This window comes from Lissotriton helveticus, chromosome 7 (genome assembly GCF_964261635.1).
Source record: "Lissotriton helveticus chromosome 7, aLisHel1.1, whole genome shotgun sequence".
NCBI classification, from domain to species: Eukaryota; Metazoa; Chordata; class Amphibia; order Caudata; family Salamandridae; genus Lissotriton; species Lissotriton helveticus.
In genome coordinates, this window is record NC_136068.1 from 34,242,297 (window position 1) to 34,267,236 (window position 24,940).

The 24,940-nt window shown below is 46.5% G+C and overlaps 1 protein-coding gene across 3 annotated transcripts in view; it reads right to left on the reverse strand.

The window, feature by feature from the left end:
- Nucleotides 1-24,940, reverse strand: part of MEGF8 (multiple EGF like domains 8) — a 298,122-nt gene that overhangs the window by 228,468 nt on the left and 44,714 nt on the right. For all 3 annotated transcript variants that reach the window (XM_078651316.1, XM_078651317.1, XM_078651315.1), the window contains exons 7-12: nt 22,941-23,154; nt 21,621-21,801; nt 18,859-19,004; nt 18,248-18,373; nt 14,100-14,260; nt 6,526-6,633 (exon numbers count right to left, since the gene is read on the reverse strand). In XM_078651316.1, the coding sequence (XP_078507442.1) occupies nt 6,526-6,633; nt 14,100-14,260; nt 18,248-18,373; nt 18,859-19,004; nt 21,621-21,801; nt 22,941-23,154 (936 nt within the window). The remainder of the gene's footprint in view (nt 1-6,525; nt 6,634-14,099; nt 14,261-18,247; nt 18,374-18,858; nt 19,005-21,620; nt 21,802-22,940; nt 23,155-24,940) is intronic.

Below are 24,940 nucleotides of genomic sequence, written 5' to 3' on the forward strand. Positions count from 1 at the left end.
CGCTCTCCTCAACCAAGGCCAAACGGCAGCCATTATCCTCCTGGAACTATCAGCAGCCTTCAACACAGTCTCCCACCGCACACTAGCAATCAGACTTTACGACGCCGGCATCCAAGAAAAGGCCCTAGACTGGATACGCTCATTCCTCACCGGCAGAACACAGAGAATAAGTCTTCGCCCTTCCTCTCAGAACCAACAGAGACCAGATGCAGAGTACCCCAAGGATACTCCCTCAGCCCCACCCTCTTCAACGTCTAAATGGCCGCCCTCACAACCATTGCCAGAAATCACGGGCTCAACATAGTCTCCTATGCTGATGATACCCAATTCATCCTCTCCCTCACCAGGGAACCAGACATTACCAGCCACAATTTCCAAGAGGGGATGAAAGCCGTCGAAACCTGGATGAAGAACAGCTGCCTGCTACTCAAATCAGAGAAAACTGAAGTCCTCATTCTCGTTCCACCCCCTCTGCATGAGACGGCACCTGGTGGCAGCCCATCCTCAGAAAAACACCCACCCCGACAGACCAATTTTGTTTGTATAAAAATATTAATACCTTATTTTATTTCTAGAACCAAGCCAGGCACAGGAAAGTGAAATAAATGTTTTACAAAATCTTATGCAGTGTTTTACAATTGAATGAAAGTTCAAATGCAATTGGTTAAAATACAGGCAAGTCAAAATGTCGAAATTACTTTTCAGATTACTTTTCAGTTCTTTTTTAGATTACTTTTAGACTACTTTTTCTACTCAGTGTGATATGCCTAGATCACGCTGAATCACATAAGGTAGGATATGGAACAAACTCAGCATATCTAAAAATTTTATAATTAGACCAATAATTCTGAATAACATCCTTCCTTTGTGTTGCTAGAGCGAGACTATAATTAGCCGCCCAGAAGGTCTTCAAGCAAATATCCCAAGCTACAAGGGATAATTTTTAAGGTATGCAATCGGGTATGATTGCGTGTTTTCGAGAATGGAGGGAAATGTGTGAATGTGCGAATAAGTGTGCCCAAACTCCCTAGAACGAAACTCTTTAGGGGTTCTTTTCTATAAAATAAGGTGGGTCGGCTCCAGGGGTCACCATAGTGTTGAAAAGAAAAATGGAACCACAAAAAATGATACACAAGTTTTTCAAAAAAAAGTAAAAAGGATGGGACGAAAAAAAATGATAAAACTGTTATTGTTATAATAAATATATTCTTATGCTGATATTCTCTGTTCACAGATAGATGTGTACACCAAAACTGTCCTGAGGAAGGTGGGGCATATTGCCACAAACCACCGAAACGCGTCGACTACCCCGCTGGGGATGTTTTTTGTATATTTTATAATTATGTGTTATTGCAATTGATGTCTTCATTAGTATGCTGATCTGTGCACTCTAGCACCCATAGATCTGACTAAAAAGCGTTGAAATTGAAACAACATTGAACTGACTGACATTGCTTTTTACTTTGTCTAATGAATTCATGTTTTTAATGTACCAAATACCTTTTAAGGAATATCTGTTTTTATAATAAAATGTTGATGCTTTATGCACATAAAATAGTTCCTGTTTTTGTGGTTCCATTATAGCATTTACTAGTGAATAGTATGAAAGTGAATAAGTGGCAATGAGTGAATGATCTAACTTCCCCCGCTACAACCAAGAACCCAGGGAACATTCTTCTATTTTTCGCATTTATTACCCTGTTCCTGTGGGTGTAGACTAGAAGGGTACTCTCTTTCTTTTTGAACCATATGCCTAGATATCACACTGGGACATTTCCTAGAGAAAGTGTTAGTAAAATCAGTTTTGTACAGTTGTATATGTTTAAGTTCTCATACAAATCAAATCCACACTTGGACCAATTTTTTAGGGAAAACAGTCAATGTACTCCTATGGAGAGAAATGAAGTTATCGGTTAAGAGGTGAATACTCGGTCTTTGGGGTGGAGTTTCTGGGATTAGAACAAGGGTTTCCCAAGGGTCTAGGATGCACTCTCAAAGCACCCTCAGCGGCACTAGGGCGGCTGGGTGCAGAGTGCTGAGGCCCAATGTTATTCAACGGGGTATAGGGGGCCGGAGGGGTAGGGTTGGCAAAAGTGAGCACACCTCCCTTCCTCACTTGATTTTCCCACTGATTCTCCTGCCCAAAGTGGGTGTCGGAACCTGGAGAGAAAGAGAGATAAAGAGAGATAAAGAGATAAAGAGATAAAGAGAGATAAAGAGAGATAAAGAGAGATAAAGAGAGAAAGAGAGAAAGAGAGAAAGAGAGATAAAGAGAGAAAGAGAGAAAGAGAGATAAAGAGATAAAGAGATAAAGAGATAAAGAGATAAAGAGATAAAGAGATAAAGAGAGAAAGAGAGAAAGAGAGAAAGAGAGAAAGAGAGAAAGAGAGAAAGAGAGAAAGAGAGAAAGAGAGAAAGAGAGAAAGAGAGAGAAAGAGAAGTGCTGCAGCCCTTAGAGGCCTTCCCTGGCCCCAGTGCCTTGGTACCTGTGGTACCATTTACAAGGAACTGACCTGTGGACAGAGGGTTCCAATTGGGTTTTGTTTTCAATGCAGTTTAGGGAAAGAACATATGCCCTGGGTACCTGTTTGGCAAGAACCCAGGGTACACCCAGTCAAAGCACATCAGCAGCTCAGCAAAAAGTGGGGGCAACCATGCAAAAAGAGGGTACTTTCTTACAAATGCCCGCACAACCACACCGGGAACCTCAAAGTCCACACCAAGCTCTTCATTAAATGGCTCGCTGACTGCGCAAACCACACTACTCCCACCAAAAAAGAGACCTACAAAAACAATAAACCAACAAGCTGATACACATACAACCTCAGGAAGTCCAAACTGCCCTGCATACAACTTGAGAGAAAATGGAGACTCAACAAAAACACCATCTTATGATCCAAATACAATCCATCCTCAACCTCTACCACCAACCACTATAAGACGCAAAGAAAAAGGAACTAACTTGAGACTCGAAGCTAGCTCCAACAACAGTATAACATAACAGGTGCTTTTGTAAGGCGCACGATTACCCGTAGGTGTCCAGGCGCTGAATAACAGATGTTTATTGTTACCCAACTCAATGGTACTCATTTTATCAACCTCAGATGGATGAAAGGCTGAGTGGACCCGCCAGGATTTAAACCTGTGACCATGCGGTCGAACACAGGACCCTGCAGTGGATTCATTAGTCCACTGAGCCACCAGACCCGGCTTACAGCAAACAACATTTCATCATTGTCACAGAGTTATCTAATCCAGCAGCTGCCAACAATGACATCATCCCATCCCAAGCACTCTGCAAACACCTCAAACATCATTGTGACCTGCAACCCATTCGACCTACAGCATATTGATACAAACTCCCCCGAACAGCCGGACACCACATTTATTTGAAGTTTCTATATAGCGCGAACCAGACCCTTGCAGGTATCAGAGCGATTTACAGGGTAGGTGTCAAAGTTACATAAATACAAAGAAAATAACATAGGTTCAATGCTGGTCAATGATAGTATAAACTTCCTAACATAGCTACATGGGAATAAGGTACATAACAAAATATTCAATGTATATCAAGCAAAATACAGATACAGTATCCAGAACCTGGTTGGACAAAAAACAAATAAAAGGTTCTATGAAGAAGATACGTTGGGTAGCAATATAACAGTAGTCCATGCTCAAGTGAATGTAGCCATGAGAAGCGATTTCACTTCTTTTTTGAAAAATACCGAAGAGAGATTACGTCTGGTTTCTGGGGGTAGAGCATTCTATATTCCAGGCGCCATCCCTGAAAAGGATCGGGTATATGTTTTCTTCTTTTTTAATCTTTGTGGTTTCAGAAGAAGGTTTTTAGCACTTCTTGAAGATCCGACCCCCAAATGAGGGCGCCAATTTCTGTACCAAATAGCTAGGTGCATTGTGGTGAATGGCTTTATGCATCATACATGCTATTTTCAGATGTATTCTAGCTTCAAAAGGTAGCCAATTTAGGGATTTTATGTCAGGGGATACATGGGAGCTTCTTTTGGAACCAGTGATAAGTCTTGCTGCAGCGTTGATTGAGGCTCTTAGAGGGGCCGTTGCAGCTCTGGGCAGGCCGCAAAGCGAGACAATTCCGTAGTCAATTCTTGGGATGACTAGCACTTGTGCTGCCACTTTGAAGTCCTTTTTCCGGCAGGAAAGGTTTCAGTTTTCTAGGAGTATGTATCTGAAAGTTTGCTCCTTTTGTTGCGTTGCTGAAGTGTTTTTGCATATTGAGGTTTCTGTCCAGTGAGATTCCAAGCAATTTCGCGGAGTCAACGATGAGAGGTTGGCAGTTGAGTGCAGTAAGATGTTTGATCCATTCTTGCATTCTGGGTACTTGAGCAGGAGGAGCGAGGAGGAGGAATTCGGTTTTGAGGGCATTCAGTTTTAGATGGTTTTCTGCCAGCCAGGTCTGAGTTTTTCCAAGGGTTGAGTTGAGTGCTTGGATGTCTTCTAGGGTATGGATCTTAAGGTATAATTGTGTGTCGTCAGTGTACATGCGATATTGCACATTAGAGTAGTTAAGAATTTCAGTGAGTGGTTCCATAAATAAGTTGAACAGTGTCGGAGATAGTGAAGATCCTTGAGGGACTCCTAACGTGACCAGGACGGGTTTGGACAATGAGAGGTTGACCTTAAATCGGTGCGATCTGTTTTGAAGGAACGAAGTGAACTAATTTAGAACTGATCCAGATAATCCCATTCTGTGTTTCAGAAGGTCTATCGGGTTATCGTGTTTGACGGTATCAACGGCCGAGAAAAGGCCTAGCAGGACGAGTAAACGGGCTGCGTTCTGATCAAGGATTTGTAGAGCTTCATCAATTATATGAGTCATGGCTGATTCAGTGCTGTGCCCTGCACGAAAACCTGAATGGTGTTTGTTGAGTAGGTTCAAATGTTCAATATGTCTCACCAGCTGGAGGTGTACACATTTTTCTAAGAGTTTGGCCAAAGTGGGGATGTTGGATATAGGGGGGTAATTGTTTAAGTCCACAGGGCCAGCCGTAGGTTTCTTTAGAATGGGGGATACCTGCCCTGCTTTTATGGTGTCTGAGATGCAACCTTGGCGCAAAGAGTTATTTATGATCTTGGTCCATAGCGGCAACAGCAATGGGGCGAAGTCTTTTACGAAGTTTGCAGGGAACTACTGCCCTGATGAACACCATCCACTCAGGAGCCCCCTCAAACCCATGTCCCAACTTCATATACATCCTTGGAACAACCATCATCTCCCAGCGCTCACCAATATCATCAAAACCTCCATTATCACCGCCACCTACCCGTCGGAAAATTGCAGGCCCTATTGAAGAACCAAACCCTCCGTAGCTACAAACTCATCTCGCGCCTGCCTTTTCCAGCTAAAGTCAATGAAAAACCATTAATAACCAACTTGCAGACCACCTAGAACTCCATCAACTCCTAGACAGCTCTCAAACAGGCTTTGCACCGATCACGGCACAGAGACAGCCTCATTGCAGCCATCGATGACATCAGAAGCCTCCTTGAAAGTGGAGAAACTCCTCATCCTCGACCGCTCTGCAGCTTTCGATCCGGTTTCCTACAAGTCACTCATCAGAAAGCTTCAGCAATTGGGGATCTGCAGACCGGTCTTAAGGTGGATATCATCTTTCCTCATAGACCGAATGTAATGAATTAGACTTCACCCGACACCTCAGAATCCAAGAAACTCATCTCCTCCGGCTTCCAGTCAAGGAACGATGCAAGTTCAAGCTACTCGCCCAAGCCTACAAAGCTCTCCACAACACCGGCCCACCTTCCTTCAACCACCGCCTCAACTTCTACTAACTCACCAGACACCTTGGATCTGCATCCCAGGAAAGAGCACACTTCCCTCGCATCAAGACGAGCAGAAGCGAAGGACGCTTAAAATGAGAACACCACGCACCATACAAAATCAAGCTTGGAGTAAAGACATCACACACATCATAAAACAACAGCCTCAGAGTAAGGCCAACAAAACTACACTTGGATAAGGGGAGAGACAGGGTAATTCATCATCTTGCAATCAAGACCTAGAATGACCGCCTTAAACTCCACAGAGACTTCCCTCCCTCATAACTTCCGAGGGAACCTCAAGAAATGGCTCTGCCAGATGAAATAGGCATGTTCTGCTCCTCCTCCCTCGGGCCTGCCCTACTCAGCGCCTGGATACCCTATGGGTGCTTAGCAGTGCTCTACAAATTCACATAACATCAGACATTGTGAAGTCCAACTACACTTTTATATTGCATATAAATGGACATTAAGCAAGTTTACAAAAACACAAAATTCACCAATTCCACATGCACGTTGACCCATAGTTTAGAAAATGTGCACTATCTAAATTGATGTATAGGACGTAGTCTTGAAATACATACAAATATTTTCATGAAATAAAAAGAAAACTTATTAAAATCAGTTAAAAAACTTTAAACTCATCCTTGGAGAAGTGGAGCATTCATAGAACTCCCAACAAAATTATGAAAATCAGAAAAAGCAACTCACATTCTTGTTGCGTTGAGAAGCCTGGCAGCTGGTGAGACACCACGTGCACTCTGGATCTTTGGAACAGGTGGCATCATCGACGTACATGGAGCAGTAATCAAGGTGATACTGTAATGAGAAGAGAAACAGCTGTGAGGCGAGGGCCGCTCTCTCTAAATTGCCATACGGTCACAACACTGCATACAAAACACAAATTACAGAGAAACTGATACCATGAGTCAACAGCCTCCGACTAAGAACTGCACACACCATATATGGATCATAAACAAACATCCTTGAGAGAAATGCAGCCCCCACCATATACAGGTAATAGGCAAACCAACTTGGAGAAAGAACACCACAAACATCACAAATTAAAAATCAAAAGCCTTGAGGCAAGGACAACACACAACATACGCAAACAGCCTTGGAGTTAGAACACCACATACAGGTTATAAGTGAACACCTTTAAAGCAAAAACCACACGCACAATACAAAAGACTCCCTGGAGTAAGGGCATCACGAACTGTAGGAAGCTGGCTCTGTATATGGTATGCCACTAGCTGGAAATATTGTGCACAGAGTCCAGGGGTTCCCCAAATGTGCACAGGGCTCAATGTAAAACCCAAAGTGCTCCATTAGTGGTAGTTTGGGCCAGCAGCACAGAGGAGCGCAAGACATTTATTGTACAGCAGTGATCAATAATGGACATGACTCAAGGAGGAGATCCAGACCAATTTTATAAAATTATACTTTGTACTTAATTTAAGACCCAGGTCTTGGTAATCAGGCAAGGACGTTTTTAATTAAAAAATACTTTACACTTACAAAAAAATCAACACTTAGAGGCTTTTTCACACTGTCCAATGTTATCCTATAGGGAAACAATATTGCTGTTAAACAGTTAAGTATTGAACTTACAATCTCAGCCGTCTGAGCCAAAAGTCAGCAAGGGCCAGGGGTAAGGTAGGTAACACACTGCACCACCAGAGGCCATGGGGAGGCCGGGTGCAGAGGTCAAAATCAGAGTTCGACCCAATGCTTTCCAATGAAGACAGGGGGTGCCTGGAGCCACTCTGCTTGCAGGTAAGTAAACTGGTTGTAGGGGCCAAGCTTTGGGGGTTAGCACAAGCACCGGGGGCCCACAAAGCAGCACCAAACATACACCACAAGCGGCACTGGGGTGGCCGGGTGCAGGGTGCAAATTCAATGTCTGGCATGTAGGAGAGTAGGGTCTGCAATCCTATGATCACCCAGATTTTTGCTTTTTGCTGCACTGGTTTACGACTTTCCCTGGCTGTGGGCCTGCTAATCAGACCCACAGCCTAGCTGTTCTCTCTATCCAAATTGTACTCAGGTACTGAATTGGCACTGGGCCCTCTCCAAGTCCCTGTACCCAGGGCTGAGGTGCACCCAGAAGTCTCCCAGGGGCCGAAGCATGTATTGTGCCACCCCTGGACTGACTAACTAAACTGACACAACTGGCTGCACGACAGCTGGGGCAAGGTGGTGTACTCACCCTTTGCTTTAGATATAGTATACCTATATCTAACCCTAAAATGGACACACAGATCTCCTATCAGTCACTCCTATGGCAGGCCTTAACAATCCTGAAGGCAGAGTGCTTGGAATCGTGTGAGATGGTGCTCTGGCATGAGCTGAGCCTGTCTGCGGCTTTCGGGATCTATCCCTCAGCCGTTTCCATGATATCGCATACCATATACTCTTAAGTGCATTATAATCCTCGCGGTTATATGCCAACTCTGGTATCGCTTTATCAAAACATGTCGAGTAAGGTGTCATACGAATTGGAATACTAACCCCTCGCCAATTCTGGCGACGGGGTTAGCATTCCACCCTTCTAGAGGGACACGGCATGTATGTAACCCCTAACCCCGGTTAAAGTCAAACAGAGCCCAGCTCCACAAAATGGATGCTGCCACCGAGACACAAGTCTGCCCTCCTGCTGCTGGGAGTCCTCCCAGAGCAGGAGATAAGGACAAAGGGTTTCCTGCCAGGGGCGGTGCCAGCACCGTCCCAGACAGGATTTTGGGTATTGTAGGTAGGCAGGGCTTCAGAGGAAGGTGACTGCACGTGGCACCCCGGTGCTCACTGTGCATAGGCTGGCTTGAACCAGTTCCAGGGACACTCCAGCCCCTGTGCTGGGGAAAAGCCCGCCAAGGAAGGGGGTGTAACCACCCCCCTCCTGGTCCCACCCCTAGGGCAGGACTTAGTCGCGTGCCAGCCCCCTTTTCCCAGATAAAGGTAGGAGCAGGCCCCCTTCCAAATCAGATCATCTTTGAATCCTGAAACTACTTTCTACGAAAGGAACTCAAGACTTCTTCCTAAAGATTTCTCCCTTGTGGCTAAGGAGTAGTCACCCTGCATCCGCAGGCACCATCTTAAGAACACTGCGGTCTGCTGCAAGTCCTTCCTCCGGAATCCGACTGCCCAGCTCGACGAGAACCGGCTTCCCTGGCACCTCTGACCTCTACCCACCTCTACAGCCCAGCTGAGAATCGTGGGTGCGACGAGACCTCGAGGGACCGGCCATCTGCAAGACTGCACGACTTCTGCACAGCAAGCCCGCCGAGTAATTTCCTGGTGAGTGCTTTGGGGTCCGAGAAGCCCCGACCCTGAGCAGCTCCAGCACCGAAGTGCAGCCTCCCAGCATCTCCACGATCTGCGTGGGGCCCTTCTGCTTTTTGCTGCTCACCGCGTTGTTTGGCTACTAGCCCGCTGGCTTGTGGCCTTCTGAACGACGCCCGACGACATCACTGCTGCTGGTCTGGTTGCTCCAGACTGGCCCTTGCTCCCTTCCCGAAGAGGAGCACCCAGGACCCTCCTGGTCCACTCAAGACGCCATTTTGAGTCCACCGCGTGGGCTTGAATTAGCCAAGGCTTGTTGCCCAATCCTGGGTAACTTCGACGCCGACAGCTTCATCCATCGTGGGACAGCTCGCCTCTCCATCCTGGTCGCCGACAACGCCTCCTGGTCCGTGAGATCTGCAGAGCCAGCGTCGCCCACTCACCTAGTCGAGGTGACTACCATCCGGTGCCCTCCTGGTGCCCACTGACTACTGGCTAGTAGTCACGAACTTGGTCCCCTCTGCTTTCAGGTGTCATCCATCTTCCAGATCCAGGCTTGGATCAACTCGAACTATCTTCACTGGTCGCCTGCCAGCATCTTTTCTTCCAGGCTCCTGGTCCGGCAACGAGGATTCCCGACGTCTTTTGAGACCTATGCAGCTGCAGCCCCTGGGCTAGGTAACTTCGGCATTTCGGTGCCCCAGCATAGCCTCACTATCCAAGGGTCAGGATCCACTGTCGTTTTCTTCCTACCAGGTCGGGTTCGCCCGTAAACACTAACTTTAACTTTACTAGCTTCCATAGACTTTGTCCCGCATCCCGCGTGAGAGTGCACACTCTGCACCCGAGTCCCCTAGGTCTCCTAGGAGTAATCTAACGATTCTATAGTCAAGTCCTAGCGATTCCAAAGCCTATTAGTACTGTACTTACCTGCTAGTAATTTCGCATTCCACTTTTAAAGTATATGGTTTTTCGTGCCCCTCGGGCATTTGTGTATACCGTGCTAACTTAAGTATTTTCGTAAGAGTTTTGTTGTGTGCTTAGCACCCTGTCCTCATAAAGAGTACAGGGTTGTTGTGATTCTAATAAATACATTGTTATTTTCATAACACTTGTGTGGTGTCCTTTCACTGGGTGTTCAAGGGGTAATGTGATGGTAAAACAGCTGGCTTAACACGCCCTCTAGAGTCTTAGCCTTAGACTGCTCGTATCCATGCTACTAGGATAGCTGGTCTATAAGGTTGACTTACAACCAATCATCAATAAGGGTTGTTTGGACTGATATATAGTGATCACTAGAATAGTGAACACTGCACATCAGGCCAACTTCTCACAGGCACCCATTGCTTTTCAGTGAGGAGTTTCCTGACAGTAAAGAGGCTGCAGGCGTGGCACCGGAGGTTCCAGGAGGAAGACCAACAACAGCAGAGAAGTTGGGATGTAGGTGGTTGTAGGGGCACCGTCTGTTCAGCTCACTAAGGCCCAGGGGCTTCGGGTGCAGGGGTGTGTTTCAACAACTTCTTACCAGAGCCAGTCACGGTCAGGAGGAGCCTCTGTATTCACACTGCAGGCACCGTTGTGGAGGGTGTAGTACATAGAAGTAAGTTACCACTCTTGCCTTTTGTAGAATATTCAATGTTAGTGTTCTGTATTCTGTATTCTTTGATTGTGGATTCTTCAGTGTGGCAGTTGACTGTTGCTACCGCACTTGAAGGTCTGCTCTTACTTAACTGCTCATCCAGAATAAAGGATCTTTTATACAACGTTATTATCTCCGCCTCATTTACTACAATATTTTGGCGACGAGGATGGGATTTCAACGAACCCGTCTTCAAAAAACCGGAAAGTCGAAAACTAAACAGAGCAGACCAAATCGGGATGATTCTGACGAAAATTACACTTCAGTGTGGCAGTTGACTGTTGCTACCGCACTTGAAGGTCTGCTCTTACTTAACTGCTCATCCAGAATAAAGGATCTTTTATACAACGTTATTATCTCCGCCTCATTTACTACAGAGGGCAGGAGAGGAGAGGTGAGCCAACGCAGGACACTAGGTCAGGATTGCTGGGGAGACTTCATTGCACAGGAGAGCCACTCAGACTTGGGCCGTGGGCGTCAGGTGCAGAGTGGGCAGGAGACAAGGAACCGCCTGGATCAGGAGTCTTTGGAGTAGGATTCTTCTGGATGGGTCTGCTGTCCGCAGGAGATTGGAGTCTTTATTAAAGGCAACAGTCCTCCCACAGGATTCAGAGGTCGCTGTTGCAAAAGAGGTCGCAGGGTCGTCTAAGCAAGAGATAGGCCAGTAGGGCTGGGGACAAGGCAGTTATCTTCTGGCTTCTGCTGAAGGGTGTCTTCTTTCTTCTTAGATCGTCGTAGATCTGAGGGCCAGGTCTGGGGAGCCACCTAAATACCGAATTTAGGAGGAGTTTTAGGGGAGTAGCAGATAGGGACAGTGGGCACCTTACCTGGGGTGACTACACCCTCCGTTATGCCACCCTCCTGTGGGAGGGGGCATAGACCTAGCCCTGATTGGAGGGGTCCTCCCATTTTCAAGATGGCGGGGACTGACAGTTGTGCTTGACACCGCTTCCCCCCCCGCCTTAGGGGTGGGGACACCTATCTTTATGAATTGCCTTGCCGATTTTCCCTCCCAAGGAGGGTTGAAAACCAGGTTGTTGTTGCAGTACAAAGGTGGCAAGCCTTTAAAGCTTACCCTCTTCGAGCACTGGCCCATCCAGAGGGAGGAGGCATGACACCTCTGCCCAGGATGTGCATGGTTTCTGGTCCCAGGCAGCAGGGGCTCTCTACAAAGGTGTCCAGACACCCGTCTGGTTGTGGCTGGAGCCTACAGCCGATCAGAGACCACTCCAGGGTTGGTAGGGAATCAGGAGGCACCTCTGAGGAGCCCTCTGGGTACATGGTACAATAAGCCCCACACTAGCTTTAGTGTGGATTTATCGAAAAGAGTAGTTTGGTACCAAACGCTACCATATTCAGTGAAGCACTCATGGTGATGTGGAACTTGAGTTGTCGAGTTCCCAGCCCACGTACTCTCTATCACTTCACTGGCACTTACAATACTAGGAAATGATGCCCAATATTGTAGGAGCATATTTGTTCATGCAGATATGCCTTCACCTGTAGTATAGTGCACCCTGCCATAGGGCTCTGAGGCCTGCTAGAGGGGTGATTTACCTATGGTGACAGGCAGTGCTAGCTGGCATGGCACCCAGGTAGGGTGCCATAGGAGGGGGTTGGCGCACACTGCCTCACACTCCAGCATTGAGTTTGCCACGATGCATCATAATAAATGCAGTGCATGACAACACTTTCTTCTGTGTCAGGCTTTAGTTTTTCACCCTTGTTGGTGCAGCCAGTGCTGTGTATCTCTAGACACGTGTTTCAGGATAATTGTCCTTCAGTAGAGAGCAACACTTTTTTGGGGGTGCTGGAGATGCTGCACAAAGTCTTCTCAGGTCTCAGTACTACTCACGGGGCGTAGGTGCATCAACCAGAGCTCGTCAGCTCAAGGGAGCCTTTTCAAATAGGAGGGGGGTGGGCGCACACTTCAGCACTCAGTTTGCCCCGATGATCGGTAGGCTGCCATATCGACTTCTGCGTTTTCTCCCTCCCAGGGGCATGCAGACTGCAAGGGAAGTGGCATGGTCCCAGTGAGGGAGGGGAGGGGGGGACCCAAGGGACACTCTTCAGCTCCTAGGCAGCCAGGGTACAATTTACTAGGGACTTACAGGGGGCAAAGTACTAATTGCGGGTTTGTTATAAGGAAGGAGCACTGGCACAGGGGACCTGGTTGACAAGGACCCTGTGCACTACATTTGAAACCACATCAAAACTTGGCAAAAGGTGGAGGGGCTAACCATGCAAAAGAGGCATTTTCTCACACACACTATATATCATAAACAAACATACTTAATATAAGGACAACCCACAACATATCCAGGTGAAGGACAAACCAACTTGGAGTAACACCACACACCTCACGCAGATCACCAAATATAGATTACAAAACAACATCCTTAAAGTAAGAACAACAAGCACCCTTCTAAAACAACCTTGGAGCAAAGACATCACACATTATAAACAAACAGCCTTGAGGCATGACACCATCTGTAGATCATAAACAAACTTCCGTCAGATAGGTACAACCCACACCATATACAGGTAACAGACAAACCTCACCGAGATTAAAAACCAACAGCCACGAGGCAAGGACAACACACACCATATGCAAACAGCCTTGGGGTAAGACCACCACATACAGATGATAAACTAACGCCCTTAAAGTGAGCACAACACGCATCATACAAAACCAACCTTGGAGTAAAGACATCACACACAAACACAGATCATAAACCAAAAGCCTCGGAGTAAGGCCAACAAAACTACACTGTGATAAGAGAGAGACAGGGCAATTTATCACCTTGTTATCCAGTACCAATAGAAGTTAAAAGACATCATTTATCCGTCTCGCCACCCTCACCCTCCACATCCAACACAACACCTCTCTCCGAGGGGTCAAAGCCTGTCCCTCTTAAGAATCATGTCAAGTACCTCCACCTCATCACCACCGAGGTCAGAGCTTGTCCTTTTTCCCTTCTTCGTGCAAAACGGAACCTGGCAGTGTGAGGCGACAGAGGAATCCCTTCATTTAGTCCCAGCATGCTTTGCTCTCTTCATCCAGTCACAGGTAGGTGAATACTTTCAGCCTACTCATCCAGCTCATAACAATGTACTTGGAGGTGAAAACCTTCTATGCATGCCCAGTGCGCATCAATGGGGGCCTCTCTAACCCCCATCTCCAGGAGCACTGCCCGTCAAAAAGTAATAATCCGTCCCTCTTATGCTCCTAACCTAAGCCAGTGTCACCCACTAGAAGAAAGCTTGTCATTCAAACCCTCCTCATCCAGCCCCATTGCACATTAACAGGAGGCAGCCTGTCCCCGTGCACTTCCCCCTTTAAGTCCTGAAGGTCACAGATTCTTACCTCCTGTATCCGCACCTGGAATACAGAGACCGGCACCTTGTAAGCCAGGAGATCTCCACGAGCGACCCCACTGTAACCTCCTGCTATCAGCAAAATGTTTCCATTCATCACTGCCGCCACGTGGGAGTAACGACCCCTCGCCACAAACTTCCCATCACGGCCTAAAAGAACCAGACAGGGCACAAAATTTAGGGCATGGCATGAGCGGTTATTCGAGTTTCCTGTCCAGAGTGTCCCACCTCTCTGATCTGCAATCATTCTCCAGCCTCTCCCAGGAATGTATACAATACAGTCCTCAAAACGTTCCTACGTGGACCCCAGCTGTAAATCTATACTCTGATCCTCCCCCCTCCAATGACTAATCCTTTACTCTGGGCTCGGACTACAAAACCTTTCTCCTGGCACTATGATTCTGAAACTCTTGTATGAGCAGCTAGCCTAACTTATCACCTCTTTACCACTGACCAGAATCTCTAATCGGTTTGTCGAAGCTCCAAACTTTATTATGGGTTCTCAGACTTCAAACCGCAGCAAAGCTTTTAGTCCTTGGAACGAAATCTGTATTCTGATCTTCTGTTCTGTGCCGCTACGACCATCCTTCTCATCTGAACTCCTGGAATATAAACTGTATATAAACTGAGCCAACTTCACTACACGACTTTAGCTACCCTGTAAGTCCCTAGTAAATGGTACCCCTGTTACCTAGGGCACGGGTACTGAAGAGGGTCCTTTGGGCTGCAGCACTTGCTGTGCCTCCCTAAAGCCCCATCACCAAGGCTGTGCACTCGGCCATTGCAGGCTGCATGTCTTGGTGCAGTAACATCTTCAGTCTCGACATGGCACACAGCCCTGTGCGCTATGCCACCCATGCACTGCATAAGATATAGGTAAGTCACACCTACTGCAGGCCTTTAGCCCTAAGGCAGGGTGCACTGTATCCTGTGTGTGGGCATGTCAGCATGAGCAGATATACCCCTACAAGGTCCAGTCATTCTGTGATGGTGAAAGTGAACCGAGAAGCCATAGAGAGCACATGGGCTCCATGAGGACTTCACCAGTTACTGAAGATGTTTGGTACCAAACATCTTGTCTAAATAAATCTCCTCGGAGACCAGTGGTTGATTTATTAATAAATTCACAGGGGAGAACAATTTAGAGGGTCCCCTGAAACCGAACCAAACACTAGTGGGGGTCTCAGAAATCTTTTCACCAGCCTGCCACCATCAGACATGTTTTTCATCTCCCGGGGTAAGAGCCAGCCCTCTCAGAGGATAGAAACAATACCTGCTCTGGATGGGGCGTTTCACGCCTCCTCCAGGACAGGATGGGCTTGCCGTGCGGGAACCTACTAGGGCAGTGCCTCCTTTGAAACCCAACACAGGAACCCCCAGATAGTGGGTGTGGCCATGCCCCCTTTCCTGCTTCACTACTTGCAGGAGGATAGGTGGGACAATCAGATAGATGAAGAGGAGGGTCCCCCCCCCCCCACAGCTTGCACCACCCCTAGGCTGGGGCAGGTGAGATGAACCCCTCCCCTGAAATTCCACCATCTTGAGATGAGAAAACCTCCAACCTACCACTGTACTCTCATAATTCTGTGTTCTACATGTATATGTCATCCTATATTTGCCCTGTAAAGCGCTCGGATACCCACAAGGGTCTTGTTCGCGCTATACAAAACCGTTAAAAAAAATAAAAAAAATAAATAGAGAAGTACTCCGTCCCACAAGGTTCAGGATGCCCCCTAAATACTAAATTTAGGGGTGTTACAGGTAGGTAGGTAAAGGGCAGGGGCCAATGGGTCCCTTTCCCTGGGGTGGGTACACCCCCTATCGTGCTACCCACCCGTGGGAGGGGGGGGGGGAGGGGGGAGAGCTTGTCCCTGGTTGATTGGGTCCCCCATCCTTAATATGTCGGGGACTGCGAGTTGTGCTTCACCTCGCCTCACCTCACATGAGGGGTGAAGTGGGAAAAGTTGGGCACACCTTTACCTCACTTGTTTTTCGCGCCGGCTCTCCCGCCCAAAGTGGGGGGGTGGAACCAGTGGGGACCAGTTGCTGAAAGCAGCAAATGATCTGGGGAGTCTCACCAAGGCAGCATGCCTTTGAAGCTTTCCCTTCGTGAACCCTGCCCATCCTGGGGGAGGAGGCTTGTTACCTCGTCCCAGGATGTGCATTTTTTCAGGCCCCAGAGAGCAGCAAGCTCTCGACCCAGGGGTCCAGAAACAAGTCTGTTGGTGGCAGCCTGCGCAGCCACTCAGTCAGGTCACTAGAAGTTGGTCGAGTTTCAGGGGGCATCTCTAAGATGCCCTCTGTTGTGCATTTTACATTAAATCCCACACTGGCATCAGTGTGGGTTTAATGTGCTGAGAAGTTTGATACTAAACTTCAATCTTCAGTGTAGTCATTATCGTGTGGAGTTCTTAATGACAAACTCCGAGCACCATATACTCTTAATGGCAGCACTGCACTTACAGTGCCCAGGAATGGACTTGGGCACTGTAGGGGTACAGGGCTCATGCACCTGTACCCTCACCACTGGTATAGTGCACCCAGCTAGAGGGGTGACTGATCTATGCCAGGGCAGTGGGTTGTAGGTATGGCACACAGGGATGTGTGCCATGTCGACTCTTCGCTTTGTTCTGCACCAAGACACGCAGCCTGCAAAGGCAGTGTGTGAGTGTTTAAAGGTACAGGACCTCTAAGGGTGGCACAATAACTGATGCAGCCCTTAGAGGCCGTCTCTGGTCACAGTGCCCTGGGTACCTGTGGTACCATTTACCAGTGCTGACAGGTGCCCAGAGATGCCAATTGGGTTTAGGCTTCAATGCAGTTTTAGGGAAGGAACATAGGCCCTGGGTACCCGATTAGCAGGAGCCCAGGTCACACTCAGTCAAAGAACATCAGCAATTCAGCAAAAAGTGGGGGCATACCAATGCAAGAAAGAGGGCACTTTCTCACAGCCCACACATGTGATATAGTGCACCCTCCCTGAGGGCTGTAAGGCCTGCTTGAGAGGTGACTTACTTATACCTTAGGCAATGCTAATTGGCATGTTGACTATGTTGTTTTGTCTGCACTAGGTCATGCATGCCGCAGTGGCAGTCAGCATGGCCTAGGGGGGCCTCAATAGTCTCAATGCCCAAGGTACCCAGGTACCATTTGTTACTAGGGACTTACGGCCTGATCAGCCAATTGTGGAACAGTTCTAGGGAAAGAATACTGGGAACCTGGGTAGCAGGTTCCCAGTACTCTCCAGTCAAAGTTGCATCAAAAGCCAGGCAAAAAATGGGGGTACTGCAACAGAACCCCATTTTCGCACAGGGACTATTTGCAAGAATGGAAATTTTTTATTTTTGATTAAAAGTGTTGATGCTGCAAACAACCTCTCAGGGTGAGAACTATAATTGCAGAACTTTTATTATAATTGTGTTACCCTCGGGGACTATGTTAAAAGTGGTATTTCATGCTAAAAGTAACTTTGATGATCCAAATCACCAACACAGGCATAGAAATATTCTCTTGTGAATGCTTTAATTCTCCTTGAGAGGAGTAAAAATTATTACACAAGGTCATCAAAAAAAAGCATTTCCATCAGCGTGTGTATATTTGTAAATTGATGCGTAGTATGGAGTAGTGTGTGTGTAATAAATGTACTTTTTCCTTTACAAAAGAAAAAGCACAAGCTGGACAATCATTTATCGAGTGTTGTTATTGTGCATCTGTGATTGGTGATTACTAGCCCACATCACCACCCTTGAGTAGGCCTTGGACTGCTCTGCAACGCCACAATATGAGAATCAAAAGCTACACTGGGGCGCTTGGTTCCCAGTGCAGGATAAACGCAGATCGATTACTTGTGTCGGCAACACAACTAAAGACCCATTTTCCTACACTTGCATTCTTGGAACATGCACATTCCATCCGAGCTTCAGAGGGAAAACCTCAGGAGTCTCGAAAAGGTCTGAACAAAAAAGGAAACTAGTTCTTCAGCCAGTACCTGGGCTCAGGGTAGCAATGGAAAACCCCTAGCGAGTCCCCAACCTTTGTGGGCGTTGTGTTCTTCTCCCCTCGTCTCTATCATTCTCCCCTCGTCTCTATCATTCAACGGCTTCCCCCATGTCTACCTGCACAATGATTTAGGCTTACCGTCATAATTATGAATCAGACGGGTCAATTCCCTGCTTGACACCCACTGATGACAGCCAAGGTGATAGAAAAAGATTTCATCCTCGTAACACTTCTCCTCATGATAGTGGATGTGCACATTACCACCTGGTTAAAACAAAAGAAATTATGTGAAAAAAAAGACACAAAAAATGCCAACCGTTCTAACAGTACCAGCCTGCAGCTGCCGGCAGAAGACTCCAAGTCAGAAGCATTCCCAAACTCAAGCAATGCCACCTAAGGGTGGCAAAGCAGAAGGCATTGTGTGTACTCACAGAACAGTACCATACAGTGAAACATCAACAATGATGCAGAGCGCAACACAAACATGGCTGTGATACTGAAAACTGGCTGTAGTTGCCGATAGATGCTCAACAGATGAGCAAAAGGAATGTCCCTGCAGTACTCACAGGAACAGCATTATGGGCTGAAGACGAGTGAAGAGTGAAAGACACGTTTTTCCTGGTACTCACTCTACAGTACAAGGCGAAAACAAATGGCAGTGGAGAGGGAAAAGTATGCTTATGTAGTACCCACTAAAAAGTACCATGAGCGGAAACAAATAGTGACAATGAGCGGCAGCATGTACTCACCGAACACAACCATGTAGCTGCCAATGACAGTGGCCGAGTGAAAGGCGCGCTCTCGGGGTCCACTGTTTCCATCTTTGGATTTCAGAGTGGTCCAGTAATGTAGATCAACGTGGAATATATCGGTGGTATTTACACGCATACTAAACCTGCAGAAGGAACAAGAAAGATCTCAGACGGAGAGTAAAGAGAGGAAGGCGCAAGAAGGGAGAGAAATCCATGTTGGGGGATTGGACACTAACCATCACAAAGTTTTACACATCTGCTGGAGATTAATCATACTGACAACAAGACAGGAAGGAAAGATTCTCACGATAATCGATCTACGCCATAAAAGAGGTGAGTAAGCATGGTTTAGAGTTCTTAGGGGCCAGTGAATTTGTGCAATGCAGAAAAAGACATGAAAAATTGGAAGTGCGCAAAGAGATAGGAGATGCCAAATTGAGAAATTAAAGAACGGACTGAGATTAAAGACCTGTTGTGATATTGACAGCATGTCTGAAGGAGAGGCACGGAGTTACCGAGAGTGATGAAGATTTGTGAGAGACTGCACAAAGCAAAGAGTGAATGATTCTGAAGTTGCTTGTGCAGAACAAAGTTGAGAGTTAATTGATAAAGGGATGAGATTAGGGATTTAGATCACAAAAGCATGCACAGAGTAAATACATTGATTGTGAAAGCATGCACAGAGGCATTAGGTAAAAGCTAGGCCCTATGTAGGAAGACTGCAAAGAGGAAGGTGATGGAATTTTGAAGAGAAAGACATTTAAAAATCACAAATATGGTAACTTCCATCCCTGTAACGGTTTTCACTGGCTAAGCACTGTAAGAAGTTGGTTCTATATATGGTATGTCACTAGGTGGTTATACTGTGCACAGAGTCCAAAGATTCCCCAAAAGTGTAAAGGGCTCAATGCACACCCCAATATGCTCTATCACTGGTAGTGTGGGCGAGCAGTCTTCGGCCTAGCACAGAGGAGTGCAAGACATTTATTGTACAACATTGGCCAATAATGGACACCACTCAAAATGGAGATACACCCCAATTTTAGAAAAATAAGCTTTGTTTGTATTTTATTTGAAGACCAAGAGCTTCACAATAAGTTAAGTACGTTTTTAAATAAACATACTTTTCACTTTTAAAAGTCGACCCAGTGCAATTTCTGAACAGTTCAATGTTATCATATGGAGGAAAACAATAATACGGTACACGGGTAAGTACGCAACTAACAATTGCAGTCTTCACGACTAAAGGTCGGCAAGGGTTAGGTGAGTACCAACACTGCACCACAGGCGGCAGGGTGAAAGGGTAAAAATCGGAGTTCTGCCCAATGGGTTTCAATGGAGACGGGGGTGCTCGAAGCCACACTGCTTACAGGTAAGTAGATCGGTTGCAGGGTATAAGTTGGCTCTGTATATACTATACCAAAATGAGGTATAGTGTGCACAGAGTCCAGTGGAACCCCAAAGGTAGGCAGAGGTAGAAGTAGATAGCACCTTACTCTCTATTTCTGGTAGTGTGGGAGAGCAGCAAGGCTTTATCAGCGTAGTGTTAAGCATTTGTTGTACACACTCGGGCAGCAAATGATGTCACACACTTAAAGACTGAACTCAGGCCAATTTATTTGTATCAAAAATATTATTTAATTATGTTATTTCTAGAACCAGGCCAAGCCTGGTGCAGGTAAGTGAAAGAATACTTTGCAAATCGTATGCAGTGATTTACAGTTGAATGCAGGTTCAAATGCAATTGGTTGATTCACAGGTAAATGAACAGTTCGAAATTACTTTTTAGTTACTTTGTAGATTACAGTACACGTTACTTATTGGATTACTTTTTAAGTAACTTTTGCTAATTTGTGTGATATGCCTAGATATCACACTGAAACATTTCCTAGACAAAAGGTAAGTAAACACAGTCATGCAGTTTCAGTGTTTCATACAAACCAACTCCACACTTAAAATTGCCAAGGGAAAGCAGTCAATGCAATCCTATGGGAGGAAATAAAGTGAACGGTTTGCAGGCAAGTACTTATTTGAGGGAGTTGGTATTCTGAATAAGAGTCACACAGTTCCTGTGAACACTATTTACACCCACTGTATGTATCAATCAATCAATCAAGCCATTTGTATAGCGCACTACTCACCCGGGAGGGTCTCAAGGCGCTTGGGGGGAGGGGTATGCTACTGCTCGAACAGCCAGGTCTTGAGTTGTTTCCTGAAGGCGAGATGGTCCTGGGTCAGCCGAAGGTGGATGGGGAGGGAGTTCCAAGTCTTGGCAGCCAGGTAAGAGAAGGATCTTCCTCCGGCGGTGGCTCTTCGGATGCGTGGTACGGCTGCGAGGGCGAGGCTGGTGGACCGTAGCTGGCGGGTGGGCGTGTAGAAGGTCAGGGGGTCGTTGAGATACTTGGGGCCCAGGTCGTGGAGAGACTTGTGTGCGTGGGTGAGGAGCCGGAACGTGATCCTCTTGTTGACGGGGAGCCAGTGCAGGTCCCTCAGGTGGCCGGAGATGTGGCTGCGTCGGGGGACATCCAGGATGAGTCGGGCGGAGGCGTTCTGGATGCGCTGGAGTCTTTTCTGTAGCTTGGCTGTGGTTCCGGCGTAGTATGCGTGTAGTATTTGTATAGCAAAACGCCCAAAGGCAGTGGAAGCCGAACATAATCAAAGACCACGATACAATCAATAAGTGATTCGAGGGAGCTTAAGGGGAAGGTTGCTGAATCGGGACGCACCAAAGCTCCTTCTGAAGAGAGAGATGCACTTACCGTGCTGTGGAAGGTCTGTGACCACCATACACCACCAGAGTGCGAGACGCAGGGTGAAACACCATAGAGTGGCCAGCAGCGGCTGGGGGCTTCCCCCCGGAAGGAAGGACGGGCTCCCACTCCCAGGTCTGCAGGTGGAAGCGAAACATCTGCGAGGAGAAGACATCAACTGCAGTTCGACCTGTGGGGGATGAGGAAAGGAATTAAAGATGAGAAATGAGGGCAGCACAAACACAAATATGGGGAGATCAGGGCAACAGGAAGAGAATCAAAAGAGAGAGTTCAGGAGAAACTAAAACAAAGCTAATTACTTGAGTTAGGAAGTGACAAGGAAAGTTAAACAAGAGATCGATGGGACATGAGAAGACAAGTAGAGAGAGTGGGGAGGAGGAACACAGGAATACCAGACTGGGTGTGGCAGGAAAAGATAAATAGGGAGCTCCCTAGCAGAAGAGCGAGTGCTATATAGAGAGGATTTAGAATATGGAGAAGAGGTAAATGGTAATGATCTGAAAAAAATGCCCAATAGCCAAAACTGTGGAGCACAGAGGGGAACAAAGAAGTATGGAACAGGGAGCCGAAGGAGATGAATGGTTTTAAAATTGGACAAAAGAATCAACAAAAGAGACCATGACAGCAGAGGTGGTAGCTATAGAGGTCTGTATTAGGATATTTAAGGCAGTCCCATTGGCTCAAGAAAATTGGTTTCCATACGAAATAGGCCTGTAACGAACTGATTCATTGTATCCCAGTTTTATAACAGGAGAAAATATTCAATGTCATTATTTAATATAAGAACAAGAACACTTGAAGTCAACTGTTTGCACAAGATGAAATAGCAGTAGCCTTATTTATTACTGGATTTAGTACGAAGCTGGTCATTTTAAATTGATGTTAAACATTTGTATGCATTTTATATATCATTGTAATTTAACACAAATGTGCATGAACAGAGGGTGTGTGTGCCCCTTAGAAAAGGGTCTGATGTGGGATTACACATGTTTCACCACAAGAATAGTGTCTAAAGGAGAGGTTACTGCAAAGACACTATCAAGTAAAAAAGTTAGAGAGGCCTGAGGACAGAGGTAATAAGGGAACTAAAGGAGACCAGGAAACCCCTGAGACACGGACCCCCTCCAATTATAACCCTGTCCAACAGGCACTTCAAACTGAGGGGCCACACACTCATTTGTGACCTCTCACTCAAAGCTTGTCAGTCTCCACCCCAAAGCCCCTCCACCCTCTAGGATCCTATAGTGGGATCTCCACATTCAAAGGAAGTCACCTGATCTGTTCTGGTCAAACTTGGAACTCACTCACCTCCAAAGACGTAGAGCCACACGTCCACCACAGCTGCAGCATGGTTGGCCAACCCCGGGGGCTTCTGGGAGTTAAGCGGGATGAGCTCCAGCCACCTGTCCTCAAGTGGGCTGTACATCCAAACATCATTAGCTAGCTGGCCTGCAGCGAGCTCCCCACCGAAGAGAAACAGCCTGTCATTCCACGTCACTGCTACATGGGAGTGTCTGGGTGCCTGTAGAGAAGAAGAAAGGGGTTACAGACACGAAGGAGGGGCCTAGAGAGGAAGGGGGAGAGCTGAGAAACAGATAGCCATTGGGAGGTGTGTGTGGAGAAAAGACTGGAAATTACAGTCCATCCTTGGGTAGGTCGATCAAAGGGCTCTGGAGTCTGTAGCGGAGGAGAGATTAGGACAGATGAAGATACAGTCCAGAACTGCAGATGTAGGAGGTATAGAATTTCATTAGGAGAGGGGAGGTATGGAGTGATGGCCTGTGGGGGTAGAAGGGCGAGAAGAAAGGAATAAGGTTGGGAAAACAACAGGGGCCAACAACGAGCACGGAGAAGAGTGAGGATAAATATAGGGTGAATCGATAGAACAGGGAGAGAGGAAGCTAAGAAAACCGCAGTGGCTAAGAGGAGGGGAATTAGATTATCACATGGGCTGGAGAAAAGGAGTAAGACAGACCAGGACAATCAGTGAGGGTCTATTGGGAGAGTCTCCAAAGTGTTACAGTCATCACCAAAAAATAACGTGGGCATGAACTATGAACAAGAGTAGCATGGTGAGGCGTAGGAGCTGGAGGTAGACGGCTAGCAATAGGAGAGAGTTCAAGGTGGCAGTGGCCAGGGCGCTCTGTGTTGGAGTGGGGTCTTTGCCCTCGGGCAAGTGATCTGCCTGGACGGGAGGTTGATTCCTGCTTGTAGTTTACAGAACTGGGCTAGCTCAGCGGGACTGCTCAAAATATGCTGAATTAAACAAAAAACAATTGGTTCTGTTGGGGTCTTCAATTGTTTTAAAGCATAAAGCTTACTTGTAACAATTACAGATGATTTGAGATAAAGGCGAACAGATTTCCAAATAACATAACACACCAGGGTTTAGTATTCAACAATGTATTCAACAATGTATTCAAAAATACATTAAAAGTCATCTATTCATGGCTGGTACAATTTACAAGTCTAATTGCAAGAAAGAATAGGCGACTGTGGTGAGAGGGGACATGTGGCGAGTGATGACATTGATAATACACTATAAACAAGACAAACCAAATGTGTAAAAGGAACGGAGAAACAAAATAATATAAGATCGTCCTTAAGGTTTTTGCACATATGCTGAAGGATCCATTGCTAGTTTAAACTGTGATCCTGAGCATTGTGCGGACGTATGTGGTGCGTCGACGTTTCGACCCTGGAAGTTGCGCAAGAATTAAAGTGCGTCAAAGTGGGTTTTCTTCATGACGGGGAAGGGGGTAGGCAGCAAGAATACAGATTTGCTTATGTGCAAAAACCTTAAGGAAGATCTTATAATATTTTGTTTCTCCTTTCACACATTTATTTTGTCTTGTATATTGTGTATTATCAATGTCACCAATCCCCACATGTCACCGTCTCACCACAGTCACCTATCTTTTCTTGCAATTAGACTTGTAAATTGCGGTAGCCATGAATAGACGACATTTAATGTATTTTTGAATACACTGTTGAATACTTAACCCTGGTGTGTGTTACGTTATTTTGAAATCTGTTCTCCTTTATCTCAAATCACCTTATTTGTTACAAGCAAGCTTTATGCTTTAAAATAATTGAAAACCCCAACAGAACCAACTGTTTTTGATTAATACGTATACCCAGGTTCTGAGGGACACCTGGTCACCCCATTAATGCTTCCAAAATATGCTGAAGGCGGAGGCGCAGGAATATAACATTCTATACTTCAGGCCTTGCGTGCGAAGGTTGCTTTAGAAGTCGTGAATTTACATCTGGCCTACTGTACAGCAAGTGTTAAATGTGGAAATAGA